The sequence below is a fragment of the Urocitellus parryii genome, chromosome 4 (assembly GCF_045843805.1).
Source record: "Urocitellus parryii isolate mUroPar1 chromosome 4, mUroPar1.hap1, whole genome shotgun sequence".
In the NCBI taxonomy this organism is placed as follows: Eukaryota; Metazoa; Chordata; class Mammalia; order Rodentia; family Sciuridae; genus Urocitellus; species Urocitellus parryii.
The window spans coordinates 178,816,420-178,839,816 of NC_135534.1; the positions used below are offsets into that span (position 1 = coordinate 178,816,420).

At 52.7% G+C, this 23,397-nt stretch overlaps 1 protein-coding gene across 1 annotated transcript in view; it reads right to left on the reverse strand.

The window, feature by feature from the left end:
* Positions 1 to 23,397, reverse strand: part of Anks6 (ankyrin repeat and sterile alpha motif domain containing 6) — a 46,950-nt gene that overhangs the window by 9,174 nt on the left and 14,379 nt on the right. Inside the window, exons 5-14 of the mRNA XM_077797929.1 lie at positions 22,679 to 22,785; positions 21,250 to 21,395; positions 19,911 to 20,109; positions 19,099 to 19,148; positions 16,044 to 16,247; positions 14,890 to 15,043; positions 13,737 to 13,915; positions 6,776 to 6,962; positions 3,088 to 3,155; positions 3 to 119 (exon numbers count right to left, since the gene is read on the reverse strand). Coding sequence (XP_077654055.1) covers positions 3 to 119; positions 3,088 to 3,155; positions 6,776 to 6,962; positions 13,737 to 13,915; positions 14,890 to 15,043; positions 16,044 to 16,247; positions 19,099 to 19,148; positions 19,911 to 20,109; positions 21,250 to 21,395; positions 22,679 to 22,785 — 1,411 coding nt within the window. The remainder of the gene's footprint in view (positions 1 to 2; positions 120 to 3,087; positions 3,156 to 6,775; positions 6,963 to 13,736; positions 13,916 to 14,889; positions 15,044 to 16,043; positions 16,248 to 19,098; positions 19,149 to 19,910; positions 20,110 to 21,249; positions 21,396 to 22,678; positions 22,786 to 23,397) is intronic.

Consider the following 23,397-nt stretch of genomic DNA (forward strand, 5'->3'; position numbering starts at 1 on the left):
ACCTTGCCTGCATTCAGCTCAGAGATGGCTGCCAAAATCTGCTGCCGGGATCCATCTGTCTTAATGCCGAGCTCCTGCAGGTCGCCGTCGGTGAGCGTGAGGAACGCTTCCATGTCCACCTGGGAAGAGAAGGGGCTTCGCTGCCGTCTGTTGGGGCCACACTATTCTCCAACTTCAACAGGAACGTCACCATTGAGAGCTATTAGTGCTTATTAGTGGGGAATCGATCCTGACTCCCTGCCTCCAATTCTGGACTTCACGTTTAAAGTTTGGTTGGAAACATTAGAAGCCAACCCCCTTCAGCTCCTGGCTTCTCTAAACAGACAGATTTTTGGAAAACCAAGGAGCATCTTTGAGGCAGGACCTGGGCAGCCTGCAAGGTCTGTCTGCGCCAGGTCCTGCTGTTAGAAGGGGATTCCGAGGTGGCTGCGAGAGGAATGTGGTGGGCATTACTCACCCCGCTTCCCCCTGGAGGACAAGAGGGGTGCAGACTGTGGAAAGACAGAATAATAAGCAGGAGCAATAGAGAAGGCCACGGAACCAAGGGAGAGATGCCACAAGAGCGCCTCAAAACTGCACAGTCCCCAGTTTCTATGGTTCGGCAGAAACAAGCACCCCTGTATTTGGAACAGTGGAGCCTCAGAAACAGGGGACAGAGAACAGGTCTCCACCCCCACGTAAAGTCAATCCTATAGGTCCCATCCTGCATATGGGATATGGATGTGATGGCTGGAGTTCTAAGAGCCACTTTGAGCTCTGGGGACAACAGCCAGATACCTCAGCGTGTGGAGCAGAGAGCTAGGAGGATCCTAGATGACGTACCTCCCAACTTTTTTTTTGTAGCAGAAATAACTCTTATTTTGTGAAGATACCAATATTTTTTGAATACACGTAACCAAATCAAATTCATCCTGATACAGGTAGGAAAATGAAAATTACCGTCTTCAGTCTCATTCTGACGAGAACACGTGTCACCTAATTTCTTTTCCAAATTCTCACTGATGAGCTTATGTACGTAACAACAGGGAGAAATCCTCACCAGCGCGAGGAACCAGGGAAAAGTGCTGTCCCTGATAATTCACTTCAAGGGACAAGAAGTGTCCGTGTAGCTGTGGGGAGTGGGCTGGAGGTGAGGGTGAGGGACAAGGAGGAGGCGAGGGACAACTGCAGCCTCCAAGGGAAATGTTGGCTGTGGTTCTGCACAGAGGCGAGTGCGAACCAGCTCAACTGCCCAGAGAGAAGCCGAGTCAGAGCCGACAGCTGAGTGTGGCTCCTGAGAAGGGCAGGGCAGCCCGGGTCAGGGAGACGGGGCAAGGTCCGCCTGCCCTTCCCCCCCCCCACCCCGTCCACCTCTGAGAGCTTCCTATCTCAGTGGGACTCAGCCCCATGCCCTGCCCTGGACATGCATGATGCCCCTGAATGATGAGTGACAGGCGATCCCCAACATGCCAGCTGGAGAAATGGGGATGAAGCCACGAAATCACAAGCGTCGCCTCACAAAGCCGAGTCGAGCACCTCAAGAGACGGAAGCGTGCGCGGGGTGTGTGCCCGGCACACGCCGAGAAGACACGGAGCATTTCAAGCAAAAGCAGGCAGCCCCGGGCACCAGGAAAGACTTCTTGGAAGTGAGAAAAGTCACTGAGGTCTCAGAGGCCGAGGAGGCGGCAATGGCAGGCGGGATGCAGCCGGAAGGCAAACCGAGGAGGGGCACCCTGCACCGGCTACCTGTTAACCAAAACCCAAACACCTCGCTGTGTCTGGACCTTTCTGGGGACAATGAGTGGCTGTCACAATGGGCACTGTAAGGACGATGATTCCCATGTGCTGCCCTGGGCACCAGAACTTTCTGAGCCAGGGATTACGACCGGGTGGCCGGTGGGCCTGCAGAAGAGTCTTATTGGGCTAAAATAGTAAACTTTTCAACAGTTTATTGAAATAGAATTCACCCATCACGTAACTCACCCACTTAAAGTATATAATTTAGTGACCTTTAGCGATGCAGCTATGGCCATAGTCAGCTGTAGATCATTTCTGTCACCCTGGACCCCAAGCATCCCCGCCTCCCAGCCCCTGGCAACCACTGCTCTATTCTGCAGGTTGGCCTGCTCTGGGCGCTTCGTAAATGGGACCACACCAGACATGGCCTTTGGTGACGGTTTTGTTCATTTGTTTTTTGTTTTGTTTTTGTTTTGGTACTGGGGATTGAACCCAGGGGTGCTTAAGCACTGAGCCACATCCCCAGCCCTATTTTTATATGTTTTATTTAGAGACAGGGTCTCACTGGGTTGCTTAGAGCCTGGATAAATTGCTGAGGCTGGTTTTGAACTCACGATCCTCCTGCCGCAGCCTCCCAGGCCACTGGGATTACAGGCGAGCGCCACCGCGCCCAGCAGTGAGTGGTCTCTCTCACTGAACATGATGCTTTCAACTCCCCATGCTGTGGCCTGTGACATTTTTATGGTTGACAAATACTTCACTAGAGTGGGACCACATTTTCCTTATCCGTCCTCAGGTGATGGGAGATTTGAGTTGTCTCCACTTTCGGGCCATTATAAGGCTGCCTCGGACATCTGGGGACCTGTGCCTTTGTCTCCCTGGGGGACATACCCAGGAGTGGATTTGTCAGGTCATACCATAACTCTGTGCTTAACGTTTTGAAGCCCTGCCAGACAGCAGAGCAGTCATTTTTAAAAATGGGATTTTCATGCTTTTAAGCTAATATGAACTCTGAGATCACCGCAGGCCCCAGGTCCGGATGCTTCTGGCAGATTCCTCAGGATTCGCTTATGGTCTACTTTAAAACTATGTGCCTGCTCCTCAGTCCTGTGCCACTAAAATGTTTTCAGGACAGACATTTCTAGAGAGAGCAGCACTCAGATTACAAAATCCGACTGCAGTGTGGCAGCCCCAGGATTTCAGGGTGACGGTGAACTGGACTAGGGGGTTGGACCCGACTTCCATGTCCGGGGCTGTCTCGGTGGAGAGGATCGATCCAGGATTGAAGGAGAACTAGACACTTAGACAAAGATTTATTTTGTTTTCCCCAACACTAAGATGTAAACGGACATCCGAAAGGAACACTCTTACCTCCTGTTCTTCAAAAATAGGCTGGTATTTCTCAAGTGACAGTTTCTTAAGGATTCCAGTCAGTTCATCTTCAAGCAGGCAAGATGAGAAAGAAACAAAAATAATGGATTTTAGAATTTGGTAAAACATATCAAGATTGGTCTTCCAACTCCGGCACAGTGTCATCTTATTTCAAATGAAAGCCAACCCCTGAAAGTCAACAAGAAACAGCAGCATAGATCTGAGTGCGTTCCTGCACGGGAGGACGGCAGTGGGACCTGAGCCACCTGCTGGCCACGGCCCCCACCAGGGGCCAACCCTGGGAAGAGGCTGAGAAGACCACACTGCAGCGCCCCCACCAGGCCGCAGAGCGCCCCCGCCCACAGCTGGGACTAAGCCCCGCCTCCTCGTGTGAGAGAATGACAATGACACACAGCCAAGGACAACACGCCAAGGCCAGAGAGTCTAAGAAGAACCCAAGAGAGCAGCAGGCAAGCTCCAGACCAACGTGGGGGCTGGCTTAAGTGTGCGGAGGTCTGAAGAACACAGCAGAGAGGACCAGCAAGACAGGGGACAGGCCAGGGAAGGTGCTGGGTATCGGAACAGGCAGAATAAAGGCCCAGACCAGGTCTGGGTGCTGAGGAGACAGGCCACGCAGAGTCCCCACACCAGGCACCTGGAGGCTCAGCCAGAACAGACGCCACGCAGGCTGATGGCCCAGGGAGAGGGGAAGCAGAGAGCAGGGTGAGGGTGGATGAAGGGACAGAGGGTGCTGTTCCACGGAGGGCCGCTGGGGAAGGCCTCCCTTATCAAGAGACACTTGAGCAGCACAAGGGGTACACTCTGCAGGTCTCTAGGGGAAGACCAGGAGGCAGCATCCAGGGAGAGGGCCTGATAGGTGCAAAGGTCCTGAGGCAGTGGGTGAGTCGGAAGAGATGCCTGCGGGGTGGGCAAGGATGGGGGGTCCCCACAGAGAGTGCCCAGGGTGGCTGGGAAGAGAAAACGACGGGCATGACCGCTGTCACCCTCGTGACGGTTCTTGTCATTGGGCACCCTACACGTGGACGGTCCATGGGCTCTCAAGCCTCCCGACCTCGAGGTGGACTCTACTGCCGTCCCCGTTCCCAGAGGAGGACAGGGAGGCGAGGCCCAGAGAGGCTGGGAACCAGATCTTGACTACGGTCGTACGGCTGGTCCCCTGTGGTCTGGCTTCCTGGAAGGTGCTTAGCACTGCTGTGCCACTTCTCTCCTGTGACATGTGCTACAGTGAAGGGTAAGTGACAAAGGGGATGTGGGGATAGAGAGGGCACTGGACCCAGCCCAGGGACTGGAGGAAGCTTCCCTGAAGGAGGCTCTTGAGAAACTGAGCCTCAAGCCACACTTGTCCCCTGTAACTCATGACACCAGCTCTCGGCTCTGCTGCCCCTGCACACGCTGTCCCCTCCGCAGCGGCAAAGGGCTCTCTGAGGCGGAAGTGCGTGCATTTATGTGGGTACCCAGGTTCGTCCCAGAGCTCCCCGATATCAAGGAGGCACAGCACTGTTCTCAAACAAGAATCCACGAGACTCCTTCCTGCAAATTCCACACGGCCAACTGCTGCTCCTCACCAAATGCTTTCCACCCATCTTTGCTCTGGTATCCACAGCCGAGGAGAGCTGTTCCAGCGTGAATGCTGGTTGATAGTTTTGTTTACGTGAACAAGATGAAATGCAACAACAAAGACATATGCTTGAACTTCATGTGAGCAAGCTGGCTGAATCAGATAATGGTTTTCAAATATAAAGAACAGATCCTCGATTTTTTTCACACTGTTCATGATATGATGGCTTCAGGTGTGACACAATTTTAAGGTGAACCTTCACAATGAGCATTTTCCCCCCATTACTGTCTGAATCACATCTGGACAATCTACGACACAATCCGTCAGGCCCTGATGGGTGGTGCCTGCCGATTTCTGTGGTGTAAATACTCAATGGCTGCTGGTTCTGACTGCCAAGGTACTGTCCCTGCCAGTGGAGTTGGGAAGACGGCAGAGTGGTGACCATCAGCACTGCCTGGTGTGCCTGCCGTGCAGACACTGGGACCACAAAAACCTCCAGACTGCAGTAATGGCCAAGTGTGCTAACATTTTACATGCATGCTGTTTTAAACACAGGGTTGCTCGGATCTGATAGACCTTAATTGTAAAGGCATGTGGTTTGGCTTTTCCTAGTGGCTGTGCCCTTGGCCGCTCTTGCGTCTCCTGTGCACCTAATACTCAGCTCCGGTGCAAGCTGCCCCGTCTCCTCTCAGGCCCTCAGGAGGACCACTCTTCCTGAAGCCGGCAGGGCACACTGTACTGTCCCAAGAACTCAGGTCCGGCTGCGTCCTGTGTTGCAAGACAGACTGCAGCCCTGTCCTGTGACACTCTACAGGTCTCACTGTCTCAGGACCAGAGGACTGCAGAAGGGAAAACCAGGCTCTCTAAACCAGAAACATGAGTCTAGAAAGAAATTGCTATTGGTTCTCTTTCTTCCAGTTAGTGCTTTGCAAACCTTCTTTTATAACGAATGAGAGGGACAGGATGGGCATGGGTGGTACAAACAGGTCCTGCTCAACTCTTGGGAGAGGACACAGGAGAAATGGCTAACCCTGCATCTCCAGGGTTTCAATTTCCTGAAGGCCCTCAAGGGGGACTTCAGACTCCATGCAGGACATGTGGGGGGCAGAGGGAGGTGGCTGGTGGATCTCTGAAGCCTCTGTAACTGATTAACTGGATTTCACCAAACCGTAGAAGAGGCAGGCCCCAGAAAAAGACGGTTCCAGCCACAGTGGGCATCTACCAGCCCAGCATGGCCAGGGCCCTGTGGCTGGTTCCAGCTCATCCCTGCGCTGCAGAAGCTCTGGGCACCTTCTTCCCCAGCACCTGCAAGGAGCCGCTGAGCTACCAGCAATGCACCTGATAGCACCTTCCACGGGCAGCGTCCCTGGCTGCAGTGGACATCAGGGGCCCTTGCCTGCCTGGGCCCATTCCCTCCTGGAACGGCACTTCCACCTTCCTCTGAGCAGTGCCTCACTGCCTCTTCTAATCCACACCACATCAGCAAGGCAGACTAGAATCCTCTCCCAAGGCAGAAGCCAGACCTGAGTCCACCCATCCATACATCCCACCACCTGGGCACAGAGATAGACAAGGATGGTCAAGGAGGAACAAAAGATAAACCCCCTGGGGTTTTGCTTGGACCTACTAAGAAAGTAGCTCTTTTCTGCTGGGGTTGCAAAATTAGTCAGGAAATCACAGTAAGCGTGAAGCTGCTTATCAGCACTTGGGAAACAGTTCCAGAGCACCTGGATGTGGACATGCCTGAAGCCTACCATAGGCACTTCTCCCCCTTAAGTCACTGAGATCCCCTCACTTGTAACTGAAATAATCCCGATTTGTAGAAGGTTTAGGGAAAGCAAATAACTGTGTGTTGGAGCAGCCCGTCCATGGGTGTGTGTGCATATAAACAAAACTCACCTATATTCAAAAACCCTGTGAGAGCACGTAACCACACCTTTAGCACAGTGGAGACAAAAATACAAGCAGACTCTGGGAAGGGTGAGACGGTTTGTTTAAAAAAACAAACACACCTGACCTAGGGTGTAGCAATTCAGGGCACTTGATGGCTGCCTGATGCCAGGTCACCATGGAGTGGGAACAGCCGGAGGCTCAGGGCTGGGGACTCACCCTCGTCTGTGATGGTGCCACTGCTGGAGCCCCCGCTGCTCTTGGACTGCCTCTGGGAGGAGGAGGACGACACAGAGGACTCCGCAGCGTGCCCTTTGGGTGAAGGGGAGGGCGTGAGGGTCGGGGAGGTGCTTTTGGAGGTCGAGCTGGTTCCAGAGGCCGGCCTTGGGCTGGTGTCCAATTTCTGCTGAAGAGAACATAAGCTGTTGCTTCTGAGGGCAGAAAGGATGAGAGCAGCGAGCCACGGTAGGGAGCGCAGGTGGCTTCCGACAACAGGATGCCGGGCCAGGACCTGGGAATCTACTTCCTATGCAAAGTGGACACAGCTACAGGAATATCCACTGGAGCAGAGCTGTGGGGGGGCAAGAGGCATGTTAAGCAGAGCTGGGCGTAGGGGAGCAAGCAGAGCGGGACAAGAGGCACGTTAAGGGCCAGGAGACTGGCAGGAAGCTTGTCCCTGCAGCTACTAGCATTGCGACCCTGACCGAGTCCCCTTTCCTTCCTGGGCCCCAGCTGCCTGGCTCTGACAGACACACAAGGCCCTTCTGCTCTCCGTGTATTGCTTTTATGCTGCCACCTCCCACGTCTCCCAAAGGACACTCAGCACTTTCTCCTCCCTTCTCCTTTTTTAATTGTTTAGCTTGAGAGAGAGAGCAAGAGAGACAGAAAGAGAGAGAAAGACAGAGAGAGACAGACAGAGGCGCATATCTGTATGACTATGGATTTGTCAAGGAATACAGTACTGACAGCCCTGGTTACCTGGGTTAGTATGCGTTCACATATTTCCTTGCTCCTCTCGTAGGTGAGGCCCCATGAGCCATGACATCCCAGTAGCAGTGAGCAAGAGTCAGAGAGCTTTTTATATGAAAATAATTCTAGATGCACAGAAGATCTGCAAAGATACAAGAGCTTCCACACACCTCTCTTGCGGTCCCTGACTTAACACCTTGCACCCCTCCCTCCCTCCTCCCACCTTTTTAAAAAAGCATTTCCTTCCCTATTTTCTGATACCACAAAATGCTCATCTTGCATTTCCTCTGCCTCAGTCCTGGGAATGAGCCATTGCCAAAGCGCTGTGATCCCTTTTGTTGGAGAATGGTATTTAGAAACCAAAGTCTGGGCACCAGGTTGCTCACTGCTACTGGGATGTCATGCCTCACGGGGGCTCACGGGGCCTCTCCTATGAGAGGAGCAAGGAAACACGTGAACGCACAGGAACCCAGGTAACCAGTGCTTACGTTCTTTGACAAATCCATAGTCACACACACATGATCCCGTGTTTTCTCCTGGAAGCTTTATAGTTTTTCATTTTCAACTCTTGACTATAATGCCTCTCTAGTTCCTTTTTATATTAGCTGTGAGACGTGAGGGAAGGTTCATTTTCTTGCGTGTGGACATCTGATTATTCCAGAGTTTTCAGCTGAAAAGACTTTACTGATTTGCCTTAGCACTTTTGTTAAAAATAAATAAATAAATACGTGAACAAGTCTTGTGCAGGTCTATTCCTGGGCCCTCTGCTCTGCTCCATTGATCTGTGAGTCTGTTTTTTCATTAATACACAGTGTAGCTTTAAGGGAAGTCTTAAAATTAATATGAGATGTCCAATTTCATTTTTTTTCCCAAAAAATCCTTTTGGCTCCTTTAGGTTTTTTTTTTTTTCCTTGCCTCTCAATATAAATTTCACAATTATTTGTAGATCCCTACAAAGCATAATTTTGATTGGGATTACATTGAATCTGTAGATCACACTGCAACACAACTATATTAGGCTTCACTGTCTTATCAGTGTTTCAGAGTTTTCAACCTATAGTTTCTGCATGTTTCATTAAATTTACACCTAAGTATTCACTTCCATATAACTTCAGATTATTTCATTTTCACAAATGCCCTTAACATGTGAATGATATTTTTTAACTTTCAAATTAAGAAATTCTATTTATCCACTGCTAGCATAAAAAAAAAAAAATTCAACTGACTTTTGTTCACTGACCCTGAGGAACTCATTATTAGTCCTGGGAGCTTTGGTGTCGATTCTCTGAAGTTTTCTGTGTAGACAGTCATGTCCTCTAGGAGGAGAGATGGCTTCATTTCTTCCTTTCCAATCTGCATGCCTTTGATTTCTTCTCCATGCCTCGCTGTGCTAGCTGTCGTTTCTAATATGGAACTGAGAGTGCTTGGGGGTGAGAAGTCCTTGGAACCCTTGGTCTTTCACCAGTAAGTGTGATGCCAGCGAGAGGTGTTTTAGATTAGATTCGGGAGGTTTCCTTCCTTGCCTAGTGTGTTTTCAGTTTTGATCACCATGGACTTTGGATTTTGTTAAGTGCTTTTCCTGCATTTTATTCTTTGGTCTATGAACCTGGTGAATCACACAGATTGATTTGCTACTGCGGATCTAGATTTGCTTTCCTGGGATAAATGCCACTGAGCCAGCGTGTGTGTCCCTTCTTATGTATCATTGGATTCTGTTTACTAACATTTTGGGGAGATTTTTACACCTATATTCATGAGGGTTACTGGTCTGTCACTTTTTATTTTTTTGGTAACATCATAAAAACATATCCTTGTTTCCAGGGGTAAGCGTGACGTTCTATCACGATATTGGGGTCATTCTCCAGGAGAAGTAACCACCCTAAATGTGTACACGAATTACTCGTGGCAAAAACTGATGGACAGAAATGAAAGGAGAGATAACCAATCCACAGTTACAGTGAGAGGTTTGAATGCTCCTCTCTCAGTTATCGATACAAGCAGACGTAAAATCCGTAGGCACACAGAACACCTGAAGGACACCACCAGCCAAGTGCCCCTGACAGTTGCGGGGCCTCCCCTGCCCAGCTACAAAAGAACGCACCTTCTCCTCAAGTGCATTTGGGACACTCACCAAGATCAATCACCATCCAGGGAGTAAAACTAGACCTCAATATACCCCAAGGAACAGAAGTAGAACTAGAGTGAAATGAAATGAGAAACCAGGAACACAATGACTTCTAGAAAACCCCCACATGACAGCAAAATGAACCACACGCTTCTAAATACTGGGCCAAAGAGGAAATATGGAGGGAAGTGAAAAAAAAAAAATTTTGCCTGTAATTAAAATAAAGACATGTATCAAAGTGCGTAGGGTACAGGGAAAACAGCACTGAGAGGTGATTTCACAGCACCGAACGTTTGTCCTGGACAAGATGAAGATGGCTACAGAGCAATCTCAACTTCTGCCATAAAAAAACTAAAGAAGACAAGACACAGAGCCAGCTCACGGAGGCAAATGACAGATAACAGTAGAAATCCGTGAAATTGAAAAATGAAAAAATAAAATCAATGAAAGCAGATGATCCTTTGAAAACACCAATAACACCGATAAATTTTTAGCCTGATGGATGAAACAAAAAAAAAAAAGTCACAAATTACCAACATCAGGAAGGAAAAAGGAGATTTTCCTACTGACCCCACATCACAGTGATAAAGGAGAACTAACAACAACTCCGCATCACAAATGCCACAATGAAGACAAGAGAAAGACACAAGGCAAAGCACCCTCTCGGGAAGAACCAGATCATCTAATCAGCCTTCTCTCTGTTAAACTTATTTTGTAAGTTAAAATTCCAAGAGAGAAAATCCCTGCTGGTTTCATTGGCGAATCTTACCAAACATTTAAGGAAAAAGGAATACCCATTCTCCACAACCTCGCCCAGAGAAACAGGAGAGGAGAGAACACCTCCCAGCTCATTTTATGAGATGGCATGGCTGTGTTTTTCCTTCAGGCCGGTTTAAAGATGCCATGACAGAGGGTGTGATTTCTTTTTTCTTTGGCTGCCTTTAATTAGACTTTCTCATCTTGTTTTCAGCAGTTTCAACATAACAGAGCTAGGTGTGTTGATCTCTTTGGCATTTTCCTATTGAGGATTCTCTGAGCTTTAAGGATCCGTGGATTTCTATCTGTCATTGATTTGTGAAAATTATCAACCACATCTGTTTAAATATTCCCTCTGCCTCACCATTCTCATAACTTTTGGGAGTCCGGAGTTTTTGTTATACCTTCCTTCTCTATTTCAGTCAGGGTGATTCCTCCCTCCCTCCCTCCCTCCCTTCCATACTGGGGATTGAACCCAGAGGTGCTCTACCACTGAGCTACAACCTCAGTCCTTAAATAATTTTTTTTAGATTTTATTTTGAGACAGTATCTCACTGAGTTGCTCAGGGCCTTGCTAAGTTGCTGAGGCTGGTCTTGAACTTGTGATTCTCCTGCCTCAGCCTCCTCAGGCCCTGGGATTATCAATGTGTACCATTGTGCCCAGCCAGTGAGAGTGATTTCTTTCTATTGGCTTATATAAAAGTTCACTGATTCTTTCCTTGGTTGTGTCAAGTCTGTCAAAAATATCTCTTGTGTTCTCATCTCTGCAACCGTGTCTTTTGGCGTTTCCACTGGATTTCGACCTCTCTGCTGCAGGAGTTACTCATATGACCTTGGGTGTCCTTACTTTCCATTAGGGCCCTTACCACGTCAGTCACAGTTATTTAAAACTCCAACACCTGTGTCATACCTCAGTCTTATTCTCAAGACGGCTTTGTTTCTTGGGGTGTTTTTGTTTTTAACTATTATTTATCTTGTAATTCCTGCTAAAAATCAGACATCTTCAACAGCTCAGGAGGGACCAAAGAGAAACTGTCTTCATGCCTGGAAGCAAGTGCGACTTTTCCTACCACTAAGCGTTTAATGCTCTAGCTAGCTAACTACATCCCAGGGTGGAAAAAGAAGTCCCTCCCTTAGGTTTTGAAAGATTCTTTTTAACAAGCTACTTAGACTTTTATTAATACACCCCTTCCTCTGCTTCTTTCTACAAAGACATTCCCAAGCAGAGCTCCTGATTAAGCAGGTGATCATCATGATATCCCATAAGACCTGTCTATCCCAGCCCAGAGCAAAGAGATGTGATACCCCGGACCACAGGGGCAGCATTACCAGGAAGGACAGGTGAAGATGAGATCATTTACATGGGAACTGCCCTCTGCCTGTCTGCTGTGGCAGACTGACTGTCCCCAGGCTGTCATCTCCAGGCCTCCCAGGGCCCCGCCCTCTGCTAGGCAGCCCCGTGCCCCCAGGGGTGGCACGCTGATGCCCTAAGAAACCGTGCCTGGTTTCACTCCTGCTTTGGGCATTGCCAGGGGAACAAGTCCAAGCTTGCTGTGGACACGCATGGCCCAGCTGTCCTGGCCACTCCCCCTGACAGTCAGACAGGTGAGGGATACCCCAGACCAGGACTGTCCAGACCTACCTGCCGCTCCACAGGTTCAGAAGCTCAACAAGCGCTTCCTGTTTGAAACCCTGACCTTGAGGGCAGGAAGAGAAAGCTGTGGCTACTCCCTGGGCCGTGGGGCCTGGCGGGGCCCCCCACTCTGCCCTGTCCACCTGTCCAAAGGCTGATGCACACTGACCGTGCGGGTGGAGGAAGCCAGCCCCGTGCACACTCCACCAGGGTGGCACGTGGCTTGTCTCAGGCCAGATCCAGGCATCCCTTGTTTTGAATCCTAATTTCTGGCCTTCCTCGGAGAGTTTCTAAAAAGCACTTCACGTCTCCACTTTGATGCTGCCCGCTCTGGGTCCTTCCATGCAGGACAGTGGTCTTTAAGAGCCCTGGGTGCAGCTGGCTCCAGGCTTTCCCTAAGGGAAAGCAGATTCCCCAGACTAAACCCAGGGTGTCTCAGCCATGGTGGGGCAGAGCCCAGAAACCTGAATTTTTAAACAGCTGCCAAGGTTAGAGCCTGTTACCATGCTAAGAGTACCAGGTGATGGTGGCAGTGGATCATTCCCAGTTTACCTCCTGAATGCATCTTTTGAAAGAGTCCATTTTCTTTCGTCAGAATAACTGTGCATATAGATTAGATAGGACAGACACATCAAGCCAGATAATAGGTAGTATGATTTATCACTTAGACACATGCCTATTGCCAACACCAGTTAAAAGAAGCTAATCATGTCTAATACATCTAATAAGATCATCCAACAACAGAAATTTTAGACAACAGAGAAGAGAAAAGCGATTTCAAAAGCCCCAGACTATCAGACTTACTTGAGTAGTTGTGGGCTTCCTAGCAGCAAAAACAGAAAGAGAAATAAAATTACATGAATTCTTACTGATAAAAGAAAATATATCAAAACATCAGTAGAGCCTTCCCCCCACTGTCATTGAATTCTAAAAAGAACTTAATTATATCGTTCCTTTCTACCAACAATTCTGAACACAGTGGAAATGAAGCTCCTGCGTACAGGAGGAAAAACTTTCTGGAGCTAAATTGCAAAAGGAACCTAATTTCAGAGGCCCCACACACACACACCCCCGGCACAAGAGACTTTGAATAACAAAGAGAGTGTGTAAGCAAAGGTGGTTGGGGAGAAAACGGTTTCTCATACATCCATGAAAACACAAATCTAGGGACTGGGGTGAAGGCCAGTGGTAGAGAGCTGGTCTAGCATGGGTGAGGGTCTGGGTTCAATCCCTAGTACTGCAAAACAAACAAACAACAAAATCAAAAACTCAAGGGACTAAAGACTCCCATCCAGCAAGGCGTCTGTAAACACCCACTGCAAACTCCAGAGACACTAAGTGTGGTGATTGCTCTCAGGTTGCATTAATAGAGGAATGGTACCAGAAGCAGGGAGGTGAGGCACAGCCATCCCTCCCACCTTTCTTCAGCCCCTCCGTATGGTACCTTCGCCTCTGAAGCACCAGGAAGCTGCTCCTGCATTCCACAGGCTCACCAATGCTCTGCCCCTCCCGCCATGCAGCTGGCTCCTCATCCATCCTTCTGAGCCCCCCTCGGAGGTCCCTGATGCCCTCCCTTCTCCACAACAGCCCCTGTCCCTGGTGACAGTGTGAGAGTGGCCACAGTGTGCTGCCTGGCATGGGGCCATGTCAGGACAGATCTGTGAGCCTAAGAGGAGCGGTCTCCACAGGACAAGTACCTTGCTGCTGGGAACGGCGGTGCCCGCAGGAGAGACGGGACGCTCGGATGGGCTGGACGGGCCGGACCCCGGTGCTGGCCCCACAGGGCTGGACCGCTGGCTGGGCTTCTGCTCCGACAAGCCGGCTGCTTTCTTCCTCTGGGCAGCGATCTGGGACAAGACGCTATCCACGCTGCCACCTGAGGAGATGGAAACAGGAATGACCACCACAGGCCTGAGTACTCCCGGCCCAGGCAGGGCTTTCCCAGGACTGGGAGGCGGCCGGGCAGTGGCCACCATGCAGCAGAGGCACTGCTGGGGGTGGGGAAGAGGCTGGGCGGACACAATGCAGCCTGGCTTTGCTCTTCCCTGGGTCTCATGGTCCTCGGGGTGCTCTGCTTCTTGGATTGATCCCCAGTGGCCACTCTCCCTCTTCCCATTTCACCAAGGCTACCCATAACCTTGAGTCACGAAAGAAAGGGAGACAGTGAGCGTCCAGGGCCAGCACTGCAAGGAGCACTAGCTGCTGTTTACAGAGCACCCGACTCGGGCCAGCAGCGCCCAGCTCAGGAAGGCCCGTGGCTATGAGAGCAGGCTCTGAGGTCAGACCCCTGGGTCCTGGCTCTGCTACTGAAGAGCTGTGTGACGCTGAGCAAGTTACCTCACTGGGTCCTGAGACCCAGTTGCCTCATCCAAAAAATATTCCTAATATGCATAAAGACACTTTGCTAAGATATACACCAAAATCTGTGTGTGTGTGGGGGGGTGCAGTGTGGTGCTGGGGATTGAACCCAGGGCCTTGTGCATGTGAGGCAAGCACTCTACCAACTGGAGCTGTATCCCCAGCCCCCAACACCAAAATCTTAATGCTGGTCACTTGTGGGTGCATAAGGGACTCTGCGTAACAAGTTGAGTTGTGTAAGCAACGGTGGTTAGGAAGAAAATAGTTTCTCATACATCCATGAAAATGTGAATCTAGGGCCTGGGGGTGTAGCTCGGTGGTCGAGAGCTGGCCCAGCATGGGTGAGGGCGAGGTTCAGTCCCTAGTACTGCAACAGCCAACCCAAGAGACTCCGGACTCCCGCCCAGCAAGGCAAACGCCCACTGCAAACCCCACAGCACGCGTGGCCACTTCTGGGACCAGGTGCAGCCCCCAGCCGGAGGGGTTGCCCACCTGAGCGGCTGTGGAGCTCCCCGCCGTGCCGGCTCATGCCCCCGACCCCGCTGGAGCCACCTGAGGAATGAGGCGAGTGGTTGAAGTTTCCAGAACTGGCAGGAGAGGCTGGGCTTCTGGAGAGACTGGGAAATTTAACTGGCCGGACGGGAGTCTGCAAGAACCAGGCGGAGTGGTGGTTAGGGACAGCGGCGCCTCCCTGTGGATGCACAGGACCACAAGGAGCGCAGGCTGGCCCTGCCCGGCACCGGCCTGCTGGCCCCCAAGAGCTCAGTCCCATCTTCTGAGAACCCATCAGCTCAGGTTGGGCCTGTTTGACATCGTTCCCTTTGGTCTCACTTGACCCCAGGGCCCTTCAAGAAGAGAACCTGACCCTGTCATTCACTGGGAACCCCAGGCAGGCCCAGTCACTCCCAGGACGAGACCCCTCGGCCCAGCATAGCCAGTGACCTCCCGTATCCCAGCCTGCCTCTCCCTAGGGGTCCCTGCCGGTCCCTGGCTGGAATGTCTTCCCCTCCCCCAGCCGGCTCAGAGCCTCCTGCTCCCTGGGTCCCTAGTGCCAGCGCTGGCCTCGCTCCTCCATGACCTGATCTGCTCTGCCCATCACATGGAAGCCCTTAGCTTCCTGCTGGTCCCTTCTGCACCTTCGGGACTTTATCCATGCAGCTGGCCCTGCACCACTGGCCCTTGCCCCAGGTCCCCGAGACCCTCCCTGCCAAGGGCTCCAGGGGGCCCTGCACAGCCCCCCACCAGCCTACTGCCATTCACGTCACAGCCTGAGCGCACATCACTGTGGCCACTGTGGGGGATCTCCAGGGACCTGCCAGCTCCCAGGGCCTCCGTTCCCCACTGTCCGGCCCTCCTGGCTCTGGCCTGGGTGCCCTGGGGGCACTTGGTAGTGATGAATGAAAGTTGCAGTGAGCCAGGTGGCAGCCCCAGAAGAGATGTCTGTGTCCCAGTCCCCAAGACCTGTGAGTGCTGTCCCCTTCCTCACACCTGCCCGAGAGGTGCCTAAGCCAAGGATGAGGAGGGGGTTCATGCTGGCTTCCCAGGTTGCCTCCCCCCCTCGGTAGCTGCACGTCTCCTTGTTCAAGAGGCAGGGGACTACCAGTCGGCCTGAGGTCCCTCTGCCTGGAACTCCACGGGTGACTCACCGTGTCAGTGCCCCCGCTGCCCCCAGGGTGGCCCCTGCTGGCTCTCTGGGGCAGCACAGTCTTGGCGGGGTCCGCCTTCCCGTGGGGACACGTCCGGGACCGGTCAGAGCTCCACAGCTCAAAGCTGGAAGGGGGCAGGAAGGGGGGGATGACGGCCTTCAGCTTGTCACTCGGGAGTCTGGTGAAGGGGGCTCCGTTTCGCAGCTGCAAAGACAGACTGAGGGTGAGACCAACCCCGAGGGGCCACCCCTGCTCTCAGAACCACCACCAGCCACCCACCCACTCAAGCCAGGGGCCAGTTTTCCTCCTAGAAAGGGTTGAGCACAGTGCGGAGCTACAGCAAGACAGGGGGGGACAGAGGGACAGGGAGCCAAGGAAGAGATGGCAGTGGGGGCACAAGGAAGGGCACCTGCTGCAGGGAGAGGACACGGGGAGGGCAGGGCGGGGGCACCTGCTGCAGGAGAGAACGCAGAGGGTGGCCTGAACCCAGCCCGAGGGAGGGCGTGGTGAGGCTGGGGGGACAGGGGGAGCACTCCAGATGCACAGGACAGGACGGCCCGGGACCAGGTGGGCGGGATGAGGGTGCAGAGCTGCAGGGCCCCCAGCCTGAGCAGAGCTGGGGCTGAGGGAGGAAGGTGAGGGGCTGCAGCCCAGGCACGCTCCCCTCCCAGCCCCCACCTCTCAGCCCACCCAGCCACGCCTCCCGCCGCTGACATTTTCAACTGTAATTTTACATTTTGAAAATGTGATGGGGGGGGGTCAGTATAAAATCCACACAGTGATGACTGTAGGATTGTCAAGGAAAAGCCTTCACACGGTCCACGCTCGCTTTAATTAAGAGAAGACAGCGAACGCGGTGCCAGATGGCGCTTGGTGGGGACGGGCACCCCACAGCTAACCCGCCTCGGGAGCCCGGCAGGCAGCAGCTCTGTGCCGGTGGCTGCAGACGCCCACTCAGTGGGCCAGAAGGGCCATGGGCCATCCGCCATCCCCCGTGGGGCAGCGAGCATGGCCCCTGAGACCTACAGGGCAGGAGAGCAGGCCTCCTAGGTTCCCACACAGACTGTCCTGCCTCTGTAGGGTCCGCGAAGGGGCTCTGTCCCCTCTAGACTCAACAACCTCATCTGGCAAGTGGGGGGCTGGCCTGGACCCTCACGGCTGCAAACCCACCATGCCTGGGGGTTCTACTCCCGGCTACCCATCTCCGTTGCTGCAGCCTTTTTGGAAGCCAACAACATGCACACCCTTTGCCCGGGAGTTCCATTTCTAGACATTGACCCTGAGAAACAACGAGGTGGTGGGGCAACGGAGGAACAGAGACAGTCCACAGAGACGTCCAGACATCCAACACTAGACGCTCTGAAGTCCGATGGGCCCGTCTTGGAGAAAGACACTCCAGATGGAATGTCCTGCCGCTGGGTCATTAAATATGATGTGGCTAAAGAGTGTTTAATGACACGAAAACGGTGGGTCCCAGTGAATTGATAAATCGGATCCCAGACAGCAAGGGGAGAAGGTAATCCTGTCAGCCTCCTAGGGCTCTCTGGGAGATTAAATGAGTTAATATACGTAAAGCGCCCAGAATAGGGACTGGTATTTAGTAAGTGCTGTGGTATTTGCTATTATTATACATAACATGATATCATATTCATAGATGCTAAAAAATGCTTAGGAAAAATACTCAAAAGATATATACCACAAAATGTCAACCACGATTCTATCTGGGTGTGCAATCAAGGGTGATTTTATTTCCTTTCTTGAATCTATGCATCTTCTAAAATTCCTATAATAGCATTTCTGACTCCCTATCGAATGGAACTGCTGCTGTTTGATAACGTATTTAAATGTGGAGCAGCCCCAGCTCCCACAGCCGGTGGGGGCCATCAATGCGCACCTGCTGCAGGGCAGGGCATGTGGCTGCCTGGGCCAGGGAGGCTGGCTGGGCTCTGCAGTCCCTGGCACTGCTGATGCCCTGCCCTCTGGGCCAGTGACTGCTCCCTTGTCCTCTCCAAGACTGCCCTCTGCTGGCCAGCATCAGGTTTTAGCACTAAAGGAACTTGAAGGACCAGGCTCTTAGTCCACAAAACACCAAGTCCAGAGAGGCAAGATAACATACCCAAGGTCACACAGTAGAGCTTATTCTGGGCCAAGCACCAGGTTAAGAATTTCCTGGGGATGCTTTCATTTAAAAATCACAACCCTGACAGATATCACCCCAAAGTCAGAAACTGCAAACTGTCCACCAGTATCTGCCTTCTGCATCTTAGAAATAACATCCGTGGTATTTACTCGGGCACATGACCAACTGGAACAGGCTTTACTGCCCGGCTTCCCAGGCAGCAGGATGGAGCCATGTGACCAAATTCTAACCAATTTGATACAAGCAGAAGTGATGTGTGCAAGTTTCCAGGAAACTTCTTCAAAGACAGCTGGCATGGACCCCTGGCCGCCTCTTCTCCCTCCTCCCTGCTGGCTGGAATTAGGCAGTAAGAGCCAGAGCTTTGGCACCCACTGTGGAGCAGGAGGCGACCTTGGGAATAGAACTCATGCGTGGGGAACTATAGGTAGAAGGCATCTAGGTCCCCAGCTCCACAGTGCCTAGTCTCTATTTGAGAGAAATAAACCTCTGCCTTATGTATACCACCATATTCAGGGACTTGCTCATTCTCACTGCTGAATCTCATCCTGATACATCTCTGGTCTATAGATTAGGAAAGTGAGGCCTCTCCCAGGCTGGAAGGCACCCTCCCTCTAGCCTCCTTTCCCCTGACTCTCTGTAACCACAGTGGAGAGTCTTCATGTCTGATCTGCCCATCAGGTCTACCCTTCAGCCCCGGCCCGAGAACCCAGGTCTGGCCCCGAGAGCCGCAGGGCCTTGGGTTTAGGGCTGGCATCTGTCCCGACTCCTTGGAGCCAGAGATGTTCCCTCTGCAACACATCTGATCACCAGCCCCTTCTGTGGCCACCAGGAAGGAAGGTCAGTGCCCACATCCCTCCTTTATCACCTGGTGACTGGCAGAGACTGACGTGCTTCTAGAGAGGCCCCCCGACTCACCATGGTGGTCAATAATGCATCCTCCTTTTCTCCTCTTGTGCTCCCGGGACCTGAGAGACAAATGGAAATTTCCTGAAATGACCCTCCCACGTGACCGTGGGGAGAGGGTGAGTGACTGGCAGGCTTCCTCTGGAAAGCCGGCCCTCCTGAGTGGCTAAATATTTAATAATAATTGGTATTCAATATTTTAATAGAAGGCAAGCATCTAAAAGGCATCTAGGAGCGTTTGTCAAGCTTTTCCATAAACCACCGCTGTGCTGGGGAAGACACGGCAGCGCCCAGCTCAATAGTCTGTCTCGGCGAGTGGTGCCGAAGGAGCTGGTCCCGGTTCACAAGCTCTCACCTGATCGATATTCCCCGAGTATGGAGATGTGTCAGCAGCTGGACAAAGACGTCCAGTCTGCTGAAGGCCCCAGTGTCAGCGAGCTCACGACCCACCCCCACAGATGACTCCCCTCTTTCAAGGCGCTTCACCGAGCCTCAGCCCAGCTGCACTCGATAGAAGGAAAAAGCGCTTCTCCAAGATGAGAGGCATGAGGGACAGGAACCCGTGACCTGGGCACTGGCCAGCTCTGCCCATCCCATCTTATGTGCAGGAGCGTGTCCCACCTCTGCCCCTTGTGCCCACACCAGCGCTCTGCTCCAGAGCCACATTCCCACATGGCCTCATCCCAGGACGGCGGGTGCAGAGCAGACTGCTGGACAGCCCCACCCACAAGCCTCAGCCAGCTGCACTTGATAGAAGGAAAAAGTGCTTCTCCAAGACAGAGAGGTGTAAGGGACAGGAACCCAAGACCTCAGGCCTTCCTTACCACTGTCTTTGGTCACAGGGGCTGCATCAGGGAGCCCTAGGCGGCTTGTCCTGTCCTGGGGGGCTGCCCTCATGGTGGAGTCCAGGGCTGGCTCGGGCTCATCACAGAAAGGCAGGGGCTGGTTGCTGGACAGCCCACGGGGCAGCGTCTGCATCAGCTTGAGCTTGCGGAACCGATTGGACATTCGGTTCCACCAGGACTGTCAAGGGAACCAGAGACGGGTCATGTTCCAGCAATGCCAGGGAAGGCAGGCCAGGACAGTGACAACACTAGGCCAGCCTGCCCGCCCAGGTCTTGGGCACAGCCATAGCACCCCTGCCTGACCAGCCTGGTCATCCAATTAAATCTTTCCTGACCATTTCCAGTAGGATTCTGGGAACCTGGTGGCCTTCCCTCATCTGCTCAGTCTCCTCGCTGCAGATGAAGAAATGCAGATCCAAAGGGGGTGGGCGGGGAAGTGGGTGGGGTGAGCTGCTCAAGGCTTTACAGCAAGACAGGTGCAGATGGACAGACCCAAAGTCCACACTCCTTCAGGTGGCCCACTGCACAGCCCCCTCCTCCTGCTCCACAGGCAGCTCCTTCTGGCCTCTGAGCAGTCCCGGGTCATCAGGACCCCAGGCTCAGCACCTGGTGTCTCTGGATGGGGAAGGATCAGCTAAAGCAGCAGATGGCCCAGGACTGCTCAGAGGACCCCACCTGGGGAGGGGAGAGGAGACCTGCATGACGGGCAGGGAAGACAGGACTGCACTCGAGGACCAGAGTCAGGGCACCAGGCCAGGGTTCCTGTCTGCATTCCCAGGAATAAAACAAGCTTGGTTTTAAACAAGGAGAACAGGTGGGGGAGACAGAAGCCATAGCAGAAAGACTGTTGGCTTGCAGTTAGAAATTGGCAACTAGAGTTTGTTTGGGGTGTCCCGAGGAAGCAGAAGAAGGGGTCTGTGGGCCAAGGGGAGACCCCGGTGACACAGTGAAGCAGAGGCAAAACAACACCTTGCAAAGAGGTGCAGTTTGGCCAGCTTAGGACTTCTTCGTGGGAAATTATGTTTTTAATTCCCTCCATTTATAAACAGAGATTCCACTGCAAAACCTGGAGTCCTGATTCCTCTTTTAAAAAATCAGGAAGATCTGGCAACGTGGACCCACATCCTTACAAAGTGGCCAGTGCTGCTTATGATCACCCCAGCTTTCCCTGGATCCCACTGCTCACCCCAACTCACCTGCCAGCCCTGTGGGCCCTGTCCCCGAACTGAACCAGTCCCCTATTAACAGGAAGTAGCACGCTCTCCCCATCCCCCACCTCCCTGGCCCCCAAGTCCCTTTAAGACAGGGAAAGACAAACCTTGAGCCCACCCTTGTCGTCGGGCAGCACGGGGAGGCTGCAGGGCTGTCTGACCTTCGAGGCGAGCGGGGGCGGGCGGCTGTGCCGGCCCCTGTCCTTATTCACCTGCATGCAGACAGATGCCAGCAGTCGAACAAGTTCCGTGTCTACGGACACAAAAGGCAGCATTTTACCTGAATATATGTCTGCTGGGCCCTGGGGAGGGGGCCGGGCCAACCCTCGCCAGCCTCACCAGGAGGGGCACAGCTGCAGAGCCAGGAGCTCAACTCCTGCTGCCCACCTGATCGTCACAGTGGCAAAGAAAAGCCCGCGGGCTCAACCTACTTGACCAGGGTAAAAACCAGCAAGGCAGGCCACTGCAGAGGCCCAAGTCCTGCCTCTGACCCACCCTGGCTGTGTGATCCCAGGTGTACCGTGCAGCTTCTCTGTGCTTATTTATAAGGGGTGACATGGACACCCACCACATCAATGTGTCTTGAGGATTCAAGGAAATCCCTTTCTCACATTTATATGCGTAGCATGCAGCAAGAGCTTCACAGAGGCTAAACACTATTATTATTAACCTAAGTTATTAAACAAAGAAAACATTGAAAAATATGAAGGAGAAAATCCGGGGGGCTGGAGATGTAGCCGGTGGCACAGCAATGCCTAGCTTGTTCGAGGCCCTGGGCTCAATCCATGTGTCCTCATGCTACGAGGGCAGCATAGGCTGCTGGAGAGGACAGGGCGAGGGGTGGTGCTGGCACTTAGGAAGGGCACCCCTGCCTGCCACCCCAACTCAGGACCGCACAGGTGACAGGCCTCTCTGTCCCTATGACCAGCAGCTGAGATCCTGGCATGGGGCTCAAACCCTGTGGTTCAGAAGGGCCTCTGCGTTCCTCTGCCTTAGAGCTGAAATTCCAGGGCAATAAGAGAGGTGGCACATCAGAGAGATCCTGTCGCTAACTGGAAGCCCCAATCCTAGTAGGGGACCCTTCACAGCAGGGGAGGGTTAAAGGGGACCAGCAGGTGCCAGCCAGGGACCAAGAGAGGCTAATGTGCTGATGTCCCTGGCCTGGCACCCTGGACCTGCAGCTTCCCCCGACACAACGAAGTGAGGGTCACTGCTCCACATTGCATTCTGCTGGTCAGGGGGCCTTCCTGCTTCCTCTGGAGGCACGCAGGTGGAGCGCAGATACTGTTCTAGGACGTGAGGGGCCATGCAAGCAGACGCACCGTGGTTTGCCCTGACTCCTTGGAGAGGTGTAGGAGCTGGTGCTCAGGGACGCCTGGCCCAAGCCCTACACTTCACGGGGGAGGGATGTGCCTGGCCCAAGGTCACGAGGGAGCCCTGGACACCTCTAGACTGGCTTCCTCCATGAGGAAGCAAGGGCTTAAGACCTGGCTCACAGAGAAGAAAGGATGTGCAGATTTGCAACCCGTAACCCACCGGGATCATTCAGCAGCATCACTAGGTCAAAGGCCGTGTACCCGTTTTTTGCCCGAAGAGTGACATCAGCCCCTTGGTTTAGCAGATATTTGACAATTTCCTTGTTCCTGGGGAGGAAAGAAAAAGTCAGAGTTACTCTCACTGCTATAGTTCAGAGACTGAATGTCCCCAAAAGGTCTGTGTGTCCGAGGCTTGGTGGCCAGGGTGAAGGTACCGGGAGGTGCTGTGGACCTGTGGGAGACGGAGCCTGAGGGGAACTCTTCGATGACTGGGGATGAGCCACGAAATGGGACAGTGGAGTCAGCCTCTGTCTCTCTGTTTCCTGGCTGGAGACGTGAGCGCTTGCTCAGACACTCGCTGCCCCCCCACACAGTGCCATCTAAGCCTTTTTCTCTTTATCAGCTAGCTGCCTCGGGTATTTTGCTATGGTGACACGAAACTGACTCATATACCCACTAAAAGCAAAAGCATGGCTGGGTAACAAGGCTGACCGTGTAAAAAAATTCTGCACTCCTTCTCTGAGCATGCGACAGGTCTGGGAAATCAGTCTCAGGCTCCGTCACTCCCTGCCACCCAAGCAGGTCAGATGCAAATCGGATCTGAACCAGAGTCTTAATGTTCCTTCCTCAGCCAGAAGAACAATTGAGGGCTCTGCCCCAAAAGCCCTTGGCCACTGACCCCATGCAGACCTCACTGCTGAATGCCCTTCTCCCCCCACA